This window comes from Lagenorhynchus albirostris, chromosome 21 (assembly GCF_949774975.1).
Source record: "Lagenorhynchus albirostris chromosome 21, mLagAlb1.1, whole genome shotgun sequence".
Classification (NCBI taxonomy): domain Eukaryota; kingdom Metazoa; phylum Chordata; class Mammalia; order Artiodactyla; family Delphinidae; genus Lagenorhynchus; species Lagenorhynchus albirostris.
Genome location: NC_083115.1, coordinates 21,455,854 through 21,466,954, shown reverse-complemented (window position 1 = coordinate 21,466,954; position 11,101 = coordinate 21,455,854). Strand labels below are relative to the sequence as shown.

At 37.6% G+C, this 11,101-nt stretch overlaps 1 protein-coding gene across 8 annotated transcripts in view; it reads right to left on the bottom strand.

The window, feature by feature from the left end:
• Positions 1-235: 235 nt before the first annotated feature.
• Positions 236-11,101, bottom strand: part of SORBS2 (sorbin and SH3 domain containing 2) — a 172,442-nt gene continuing 161,576 nt past the window's right edge. For all 8 annotated transcript variants that reach the window (XM_060136725.1, XM_060136728.1, XM_060136729.1 and 5 more), the window contains 3 exons: positions 8,275-8,324; positions 4,488-4,594; positions 236-2,382 (listed from right to left, as the gene is read on the bottom strand). In XM_060136725.1, coding sequence (XP_059992708.1) covers positions 2,321-2,382; positions 4,488-4,594; positions 8,275-8,324 — 219 coding nt within the window. In that variant the 3' untranslated portion in view covers positions 236-2,320. The remainder of the gene's footprint in view (positions 2,383-4,487; positions 4,595-8,274; positions 8,325-11,101) is intronic.

The following is an 11,101-nucleotide window of genomic DNA, read 5'->3' as shown; positions in this document are numbered from 1 at the left end:
TTTAAAATGTGTTGTTTTAGCTGAAAAGCAATGTTTAGCCAAGGAGTATTTAGCAAATGAGCTTTGGTGATGGGTTTAAAAAATATTTCTTCTCTGAGCTTATGCAAATGCATCTTTTCTCCATTTGTGTGTCAAGAGAACACAGAGCAAATGCATTTCCTCTGAGGTTTATCTAACCGATTGGGATAAAATACACAATTCATGTAAGGATAAATGTCAAGAAGAAGAACTGAAGTATACTTCCAAGCAAAATTTATTAGATGTCTATTCAAGAAAAACACAATGACCTTTGCTTGTAAGAATTCAAAGTCAATTACCTAAAAGCTAGGTATGAATATTTTTCCTTTTAAAATCAGATACAGAGAATAGAAACATTAATTTTTCTTAAATATGACAGGCAACAGATATTGAATTTTTTCTCATAAATGGCATCAAAGGTAATTATTCATTTATCAGCAAAGCTGCATGCAGTTGACCTAATTTCAAACCCAAAGCCTTTAAAATATAAAGCTGGCTGTGAACTTGACAGTAATCAAGGTAGTAATCAAGGCTACTCAAAGATGTTTCTTTACCTTCTTTCTAATGAAATTCCTCTCTAATCGGTAGTTATATACATTTCAGTTTGGCTGCTAAGATGTTTTATGTTCATAAACTTTTGCAGAAGTGCTATCTTACAGAATTGCACTGTCAAGGCATAATGATGATTTGTGGGAGATGTAAAGGGTAATCTGTTGAAAGTGTTTTAGCTTAGTTTAAAGGAAGGATAAAGACCAAATTAGGAAATTCCCGTGTTTTCTCAACAACTAAATAGTCCATACAAAAAATGAGCAAACATATGTACAAAATTCTAGAGTCTACATGCATTGTGAAAAGATCAACCACTGTTCACAGAAGAAATGCCATAAAAAGTTTTGTCTATAAGGTGCTCAGGATCCAAATATGAATAGTTCTTATGCAAAGTCATAAGAAATACAAAGCTAGTTCTCGGGGTATGTGTAATTCAGGCACTGTTAAGCACATTAAATCTTTCAGGTCCCAATATCATCTTCAAGGTTTCTACTGCAGGGCAGAAAATTTAACCTGAATGATTTAACATTGCTTCTAAAAAGTGCCTAATGTATTCTGAGGAAATATTTTACACACACTAGGAAAATCAGGCTCAACATATTCCTGTCCTCAAATGTAGCCAGGATTCTGAGTTCCAGAGAAGAAAAATAATTATCATAGTAAAAATAATTGTACTGATCATAATCCTTACTAAAACCAGCTTTAATACTTGTGATGCTTCTGAAGTACTCTATTTCTATAAAATAATATGTGAGATTCTTTTACATTTCCATAAATGTACAACATATCTTATGGATTGTCTGTTCTCATACAATCTCAAATGTGTATGTGTACACACAGTGAAATCTTACCTATGAATATTGCTTACAGATGCTTTCAAGTGTCTATGTTAGAATGATTCTTTGCACCTCTCACTAACACTGCTTTCATTTAACTTTTATCAGATAAATAAAACACTAAGAGCTCATTGTTCATGATGCTGATTATTACATTTTAATATAAAATAGCAATGCAACTTTACAACACAATCGTTTTCTGTAATCTAGCTAAACCTCTTATATTCTCCTGATTATTACCAAAGGCTCTTATTCACTTATTGTTTGCACTTCTAAAAAGTACAAAAAAAAAAAATCCTGCAAAGACTCCTATTTGAAACTCACATTCAATTCAACAAAATCACACTCATTCGAATTAACTTTCCTACTCTCGCTTTAGATTCTGTAATCACTGTGCATATTACAACATATAAGTGCAGGCAAACAATAGCTGAAGTACAGTTGTCATATCGTGTAAACCAGGACACTAGGCAAACTCGTGAAAGGAAAATATACTGCCAAGCTAAGACGGTGAAAATGCAAACCCCAGCAAGTAGTAATAAACAAGCTTCTGGTTGCCTGAGGGGAGAACATCTTTCAGAGTGGACAAGAGAGCCTCCTTGAGACACTTACTTTTTTGCCTCAACTACTCAACCGTTATTAAGTATAATGATTTTCTTTCTGCTGCCGCATATTGACTTTTCAAAGTTTAGAGCAGACGGCAGGAATATGCACTTTCACACCGAAGCAAATCCTCCAATCTCCCCACCGCAGCGGCAGTTCCATTGCTGGTGGTTTGGTGGCAGATGGAGATGGTGATGGTGGGTGACTTCTATTGGAAACCAGAAGGCATAACAGCAGGAGGCCTGTGGAGATCTTTCAGGCAAGGTTATGCAGATGTGGTGCTGAAATGCAGCATAAATAATGGGGAGAGTGATTCACAGCCTCTTGACATAGTTCCCGGGAAAAGTACCAAAGAATTTGGTTCTTCTTGACGTTCCTGAAAATAGAAGTGATACATGAAAGAGGGGTAACAGCCATGAAATGTCAGTTCATCTATCTGGGCTTGAAAACTCACTAAGAGAGCAAGCCCTCAGGGTTTGGAAAAGAGAGAAAACTCACTTGAAGGGATAGGAAGACAAAGTAAGCAGTTTTATCTGTTTTGACTGATGCCTCTGTTGCCTCTTGAGCTTAAATGCTGTGCTTCCATCACACCGGGCTGAACAGAAAGCTCAGCCTCTCAGTCTGAGGGGAGAGACAGTCTTGCTGAGGAGGTGGGCTTTTGTGGTTTTTTTGCGGTACGCGGGCCTCTCACTGCTGTGGCCTCTCACGTTGCGGAGCACAGGCTCCGGACGCGCAGGCTCAGCGGCCATGGCTCACGGGACCGGCCCCTCCGCGGCATGTGGGATCCTCACGGACCGGGCACGAATCGTGTCCCCTGCATCGGCAGGCGGACTCTCAACCACTGCGCCACCAGGGAAGCCCAGAGGTGGGCTTTTAAGTACAATGATACTCAAGTCTGATGAGGCTCCATTACCGAGGCTGCTAGACAGGAGTGAGGAGTGGAATAGGAAACGCAGCTGGGAAGTGACATTTTCAAATCCAATCTTCTCAGTTAGGATAAGGCTGGCCACGTGATAAGGTAGGCTGGAAAAGCACCACAGCAAGGCTTGGTTCTGGGAGCAGGACGTCTGTCACAGCTCCTCAGCACAGTGTAACGTGAAGGCTTTACTGGGGCTGCCATCACTCTCCAGTTTTATTATCTCATACAAGATCATGCTGAGCGCCACAGCATTCATTTACAAATAGCGCTGCCAGGGTCCTTAATAAAATATAGAAAATTTGAACTATTTACCAAGTCACTAAAGAAAAGAAAGATAGACCACTACTAGTGGGCGGGGGTTCTATCACTGGGCATGTTTCTAATATGAGGAGTAAAACCAAATGCATAAGCGGCCATCATTATGATCGCCTTTGGATTAGAATAACATGATTTCTTTGAAACTGTTTGGAAGAGCTAGTGCACTAAATTCTTCCTTATGATTTCCAGCTCACATAGAGCGAACAGGGTCTCTACACTTCCCTTTTGCATTTACTGACCTGGTTTGATGACTGATTTTCTTTATCCCTGTGTAGGTAAGCCATTTTACCTTCTTCTAAATGGGGGATTAATATAAACAGAGGCAGAGGCTTGTGGCTGCTAATGTGGCCTTTGCTCTTATATTTCCCCACTATTGGCCTGTCTACAGAAAGCCCTTATTCCCTCATCTTTTGTCTCCTCCATCCTCCTATGCCTCTGATTCCTCTTTACCTCTTTCCTCTGTGACTTAGTATATGACACTCTTGTCTACAAAATTTTTCTCAGAAAACCTCTAGTTTTCTTTTAAGACGGTAAGAATGGGATTGTTTTTTAAGTGGTGAGAATGGAACTTCTACTTGGACCACACATTAAAGCGAAGGTGAATCACTGGTGTTTTAGGGCACCTACAGCAGACCTAGTCATGGGTGAGTTGTTCATTTCATCTTGTTTTCTCAAATTAGATCCTCACTGCTGACGACTAACATTTACCACTCAACAAGGGTATTGGTATTTTGCATCTAGGGAGCAGTTTCGTTGTTTTTGTTCTTAGATCTCAGTCTTTCCTGGTTGGTGCTATTTAAAGAAATTTTCTTCTCTCAGTTGAACTGGAAATAAAACCAGCAGAAAATCACGTATACCTGAAGCAGTAAATACTAAACTATATTAAAAATGCAATTGCCGGGCTTCCCTGGTGGCGCAGTGGTTGAGAGTCCGCCTGCCGATTCAGGGGACACGGGTTCGGGCCCCGGTCCGGGAGGATCCCACATGCCGTGGAGCGGCTGGGCCCGTGAGCCATGGCCGCTGAGCCTGCGCGTCCGGAGCCTGTGCTCCGCAACGGGAGAGGCCACAACAGTGAGAGGCCCGCGTACCGCAAAAAAAAAAAGTCATTGCCTTGGGATTACATAGTGCATATGGATGTGTGAAAGATCAAAGGCATTATGAAATCAAAGAAAGCTTGACTATCACATCCAACCGTGCAAGGGAGCAAACATAAGCAAATTACAAAATGGCCAATGTACACATACCCACAAACCATCCATCATCACATTTTTCCATCACGTCAATGACATCACTTTCTCTGAGCTCCAGCTCGTCTTCATTCCTAGGAGTATAGTTATACAGAGCCTGAAACCTTAAACAGGACAAAGGGATGCGTTAAACAAAATCTTTATGCCTCTGTGAAACAGAAGAGAGTATAATATTTATTTTACTTTTAACATTTCTATTCTTATTAACATATTAATTAGGTAGTATAAGTCTTTGGTAAGCATGTAAAGTAAGTAGAAGTAGTTAGGCTTTCATGGGAATTAGACCACTCTAATAGCATTTCAAAACTCGTAATGAGGAAAATTTATGGAAGATTCTAATATCCATAGTTGGATTAAAACATTTATAAATTGGACCTACATTTCAATTGTCCAGTCATGGATAGCTATCATTCGGACATTAAATGATAGTACAGAATATAAAAGAAGTGATATGTGCATTATTCAGCTATATAAAAACAAGAAGGAATTACAGTTTTAATTAGCCATAATCAGAAGCAAGTAATTGCAGCTTGCAAGTGGAATTTTCAAAAGATTCTAAATTGAGATGCACAAAATGTCTCAGATACAACTTCTAAATCACTGTATGGGAATTACTATAACAGAGAATATAACAGAGAAGTGTTCTTTGTTTTTGTTTCTTTTTGTTTTTTACCAGGAGGAATTCTTTAAAGCAGTTTAGTTTCATAGTTTGAATCAGTGTAAGTGGTGATCTCAAACAGTAGGTTAGGGACATATGTTCCTTTTTAAATGGGTCTCAGAGAAATTGTGTTCAATGTAAAAACTCTCAAAATAATCATATAAAAAAGAATTACTGATAGAATGCTGCCACTTTCTCTGTCTGAATTCTTTGAGAACACATATTTTGTTGACATTGATCAGTAGCAAACTCAGACATTGAATTTTGGTAATAAAATAGCATGCATATTCATATGGACTGGCATTTTAGAAAGACACAAGTTCTAGCAGCTCGGGGTCAGGAAGCATTTGATATGCAGTGAACATGAAAACTTCATATTACCACTAAAATATTATCAGTATGTGAGGGGGATTTTTTTTAAAAGTTAGTGAATTTGTTTTTGCCGTTCTTCATAACAGTTAATGTAATTCTGCCAATGTAAGAAAATAAGAACCACATTTCAGGGCACTGTGAATTTTTTCAAGCCAACTTTAAAAGGTTGATAATATTGGATACTGCTCAGGAACAAGAATGATTTATTTTGATTACTTCATTCAGTCAGAAAATCATACTTTGGTAGAACAAAACTATTCTATCATGTCACCTGAACTCAAACATCATGTGATAAACTGGGGCCTCGGCTGCATTGGCTTCTCTCCCTGTCCTTGAACTTTTCACATTGGGGGGTCTGGTTAAAGTTGGATTGGGGGAGGGTGTATTGGGGAAAGAGCTGATAAGATGTGGTGCCTAACAGCCTCTCCTAGAAACATTATCTTCCCTGGCCTGAGAGCAAAGCCTGAAATTCCAACATTAGAGATTTCTTCCCCTGTTAATATTTTGTCCTCCTAGTAAACCTTTTTAACCACTTGAGCTTCTGAGGTCTTCTATGGAAAAAGGATTCTCTGATTGTGGGGAAGGACAAAGAAAGGTAGCCTGAATCCCAGAGCCATGTGGAAACAGACAGGAAGGTCTTGAATACCGACATTCCTTAATTTGGATGTTTGCATGGGCCAACCCTGGTTGGAACAAATTATTCTGCTGTTTGATTTGAAGATGCTCAGGTGAAGGAATGGTATCTCTTGTCTATCCCTGGGGAAAGTTAATTTCACCATAGTTCCTTTTACAATCTCACATTTGAGGGATATAGGCATTCCTGGGCTGTTAATTCCATGGATATACATTGCATCTCTCACTTTGGGAAACACTGATTCTCTGAGCTTTTCAGGCTTCAGCCTTCACCCAGGCACATCTCCAGCCACTTACAGAGACAGGCCTATTTAAGGCCACAAACCCCAGCTGCTTGAAGAATCTCAAGGTCCCAAGAGATTAAAAAAAAAAAAAATTGGCATGAACTCCTTCACTTTGATATGATGAAAGCCACTATGCTTATCAGAGTTTACTTACCATTCTGGTTTAATTAGACCACCAAAAAAAAAAAAAATTGGAAGTTTCATGGAAACATAAACAAACCTTCTGGAAATCCTCCTGCCTCTGCTGGCTTTCAAAATCAGTATTGCACGACAGGAAATGCAGTCGAATTACAATAAAAAAATGCTGTTTTGAAAGATGTGTTGGTGAGATGAATGATGGTGGTGGGGTTAGGATGCCTCAAAAAGAAATGTCTTTTAAATAGGAAATGCTCAACCAAACTTGAAGCTCTCTCTATAACTTGCAACTTCTTCTATAACATATTTTACCATACTTCTGAATTGCAGTGACATTATAACATTATGTTCCTATTTTCACTCAAAACCTATTTCTTAAATGAAAGAGATTAAGTGATACCCATCTAATTGGCATTGTGATCAAATAGAAATTTAATAAAGAATGTTTTACATCCAAAGCAGGACACTGAAAATGCCTTTTTCCACCTGTGAGCTCATAAACATGAGGAAGCATTAACTTTGTGACATGAAACAGTGTGACATCACCTACATCTTAATTCATAAATTCATTAAAAGCTGCTGATATAATGTGTTGATAATGCAGTAAACCTAAGCAGCCTTGGGATTTACTTTTTGTGATGTGATCCCTTCATCATTTGTGTAAATAAGGAAACACAAACCTTTCGAGTTACAAGTTATATTTAACATTTTTCCAAGTAAATGAAATTTTGCATTATTTGTACCTCCAAGCTATTTTTTCATAGTCTTTTCCTTAACAAATAAAACCTTTCTGGCTGTACTCCGTGAGAGCCAGTTTCAGGTTAGAGATGGTTTCCGAGGAGCATGCTTTTAGCTGAGCACCAGGTCTGTGAGGAGTGAGGTCACCAGGCCCCCCTGGTTTGCTCTGCTCCAGGGCAGCAGAGCTTGGACAGTGGGCAGGAGGCATGCTGTGTGTGCTCAAGTCAGCCTGACATGGTTTAGTCCTGTAAATGTTCCTTCCCAGTGTCTAGCTCTGCACTCAGAGTAGGCAACAGCCAACAGGAAGTGGATAACCTCTGAATATTCTCTCATGGGCAAAATGGGGCAGAAAGAGACCCTAAAAGACAATGTGTGACACCTTCAGATTGATTCGACTTAGAAAGGAGAGGGGATTTGAAAGAAAGTGTGAAAAGGCATTTTCCTGGTCCTCTGGGTAGTGAACATCGTGCAACTGAATGACAGTGCATGTTTTAATACTGCCATTTCCAAAAGAATGGAACTTTGGAATTATGCTACTAACTTATCACTGTAGGTCTACTTTGACATTCTCCTGCTCTTCAAATATGTGTAAAAACAATGTTAGAACATTTTCAGTGTATCTTTAAGGCTGTAGTTACTAGAATCTACGTGGTGAGTAGAACAGAGCGGGAGACAGATTCATGAATCTTAGGAATCACTGCAGCATTGGAAGGGTTTTTTCTTAGTGCATAAATCAGTCTTCTCCGCAAAATCACGGATTTTTTTTTCTTAAATTAGCTTCTGTTCTCTGTTGTGAAAGATGGAGACTATTGCAATTTCTCTTAATCTGGGAGATGTCATCTCATGTTAGTTACTCTGATCTCTTTCATTTGCAAAGTTGTACCATCCTCGCTTATGGTACATCAGTGGTCCATTTTGTGGGTCAAGGTTAGTCTCGAATTTAGAAGATAAGAAGAATACTTACGGTTCCCCCCCACCTTGAATGTTTTCATGAGTAAACACAGGACGCTGTGGCTGAAATGAAATGATTTTCAATGTAACCAATGCTTAAACTGGTACTAATTAAAAGATAATTTGGATAATGGCATGGCACTTTTCTTGACATTTAATATTTCCTGTTGTAAAAAACCAAGAGGAAGGGAAAAAAACCAAATAAAGGGTTTCTGCTGGATTAATAATTAAAATATTTTGAAAGGTGCTTTAAATTAAATTGAAATAACCAAGGTTCAAATGTTTTGAACATATCTGCAATCTTGTCTGCTCAAGCTTTAAGGAAGAGTTAGGGTTTAGTCCCATTGATTTTTCAAAGGCCAGGAACATGGCAAGAACATAGACACCAAATCACTAGACTGGGAAGTCTGGACACCTTCATACAACCTTATTCTTCAGCGTTTTCTCAAACAAGCAAAGAATAAACCACATTTAGTCTAACAGCAAAGTATCCACATTCATTCTAATATACTTTTCCTTCACAGACAACATTTTCACGTACAGTACAGATAAACATGTCAAGAGGCAGACATGTCATGCTACATTTGAAGTTACACTCTCTGTTCTCAATGTGGAGGAAACACATGCATTTTTAAAAAGAGAAAACAGAGAGTATGAAATAGCATGTAACAAACAATATCCAGGTAACATGTAACATTTTACCTTAGAAGAGAAATATTGGTAGAAATTCCCAGTGCACTGAACTCTCAAAAGAGTTTCCTTTCTTTTTAAACTAAGCATCAAGACCAGTATCTGTAATAGATACTTATAATATTGGAAATGACAAGCCTTTGCGTCCCATATATCCACATAAAAATTGCAATGAATGAAAGTTCACACATTTCTTGAATATGTATAACACAATGTAGTTTATACCGACTACCTAAACGTTACCTTTTAAGGGGGAAAAAAAGAATTTCAGTTCATTCATAACACACTTCAAAAGCATTCTCTTCTAAATGATGGCTGCATGGTAAAATGAGATAAACCAGAGTTTGCATGCAAATTGCATGGCAATTGTAAGTGATTCTTTATTGATGACTGCATTCGTTTTTAGATCCATGTCTTTAGACCTCAGGGCTAATTCCTGGATCCCGGAGTTAGGAATGGATTACTGAGAGGCTGGGAATTCCCCCTGCAGACTGTCCATAGAAACCCCATTGGTCCAAGAACAGAGGGGGACTCTGGGGCTCCTCTGAGTCTTTGAGTCTACAATCTGCTCCCTTCCTGCGTTCTTTATCCACTCCCTTCCCATCCAAGCTGTCTATCTAGCATAGTAGACTAGGTGCTTACTACTAAAACTTTAAGCTTTCAGTTAATAGTAATTGGAAATGTTTACGAACAGTATTCTTAGAAATTTCACTCAACAGTCTGTGCATGGAATATATAAGCATAAGATTAAAGAGTGGATAAAAATTATCAGACACATGTATGACTTAAGAGTATAATACTTACCCTATAAATCAACATAAAATAACTAACAATGTATCTATTATTAGGATTATAACATATACTATTTTAAGAAAGATTAAGACTAAACCATTTTCCAGCCATTTTTAAGGTCATTTAATTCAACATATTATTGAAATCAGTTTAAATGTATGAAGAGGTAAAATAAGTCATTCATAAGCCTATACCCTATTACCTTTCTACAAGTTCTCATCCAGTCATATATATATGATGTATGTCATATATATCTTATATATATTGTTTTATGCAGAAATAAGATTTGTATATATCAATTGCTATTAATATTTTGTAATTATTTCCAGTCTCCTTTTCTCAGTCTTCCTTTTCATTTTAAATCACTGCAGAATATTATTCCCTCACATATCTGTCTATATCTTTTTTGGTTGTCTTAACCATTTCTCTCTCTCTTTTGTTTTTGAAGTTCAGATTGATCTCGCCCTTTTCACTATCATAAATAACAATACCATACAATTTTTATACAAAGAACTATTTTCTTGTTTTGAACTATCTCTTAGGACACATTTCCAGGAATAAAATTTCGGGCCAAAGATTATGCATTGAAGCCACACGATATTAAAAATGCTGGTGTTAGTTACTCAAACACACTATATTTAAAAACGCAATTAAAAAAATCGAAAATGCCATGTTTTGAATCACATACCAAGATAGCAATGGTTCTCTCACAAAAACAATCATAGAGCAGTTTACAGTGCACAACAAAGTTATAAATAAGGAAATATTATTTGTTCTTGTCTTAAGAGAAAATCTTTTGTAAAATATATTTCATTGTGCTCTAAAAATGGCATGCCTATTTCCACATATTTAAGCCATTCTAATATTTTTGAGTTGAGTAGAAGTTTCACTTTGATATCACGGCATCCAGTGCTTGGTAAAACTGGCTGGTCTAATTTCATTGCTCCCTTACGTTAAAATGTGAATGCAACTTTCAGGATTAAACTGTTCATTAACGTAAAACAATCTACTTATAAAATCCGTATAGCACCTTTCCGTTATTGTGATTACAATTCCCCTGGTTTAATTCCTTTAATTCAACTCATCTCATAAATCATTTCAATGAACATCTCTGTGGCAATTATGAAAATTGGGCTGTTGCCAAAAGTATGTGGCTTCCTTAATTCTACAGGCCTCTAAGTCTTAAGAACTTGTGTTCCTGGGTGTGTCAGCCAGTAACATCCTTGTTTTTACTCATCTTTCTCAATACTTCCTTCATATCCTTTAAAAGGATCTACCCCCACTGTTTTGTTTTTTCTGAATCACTGGTTTTCTATACTGTTTACATACTGAGGCTAGGATTTATCACAGCTTTTATT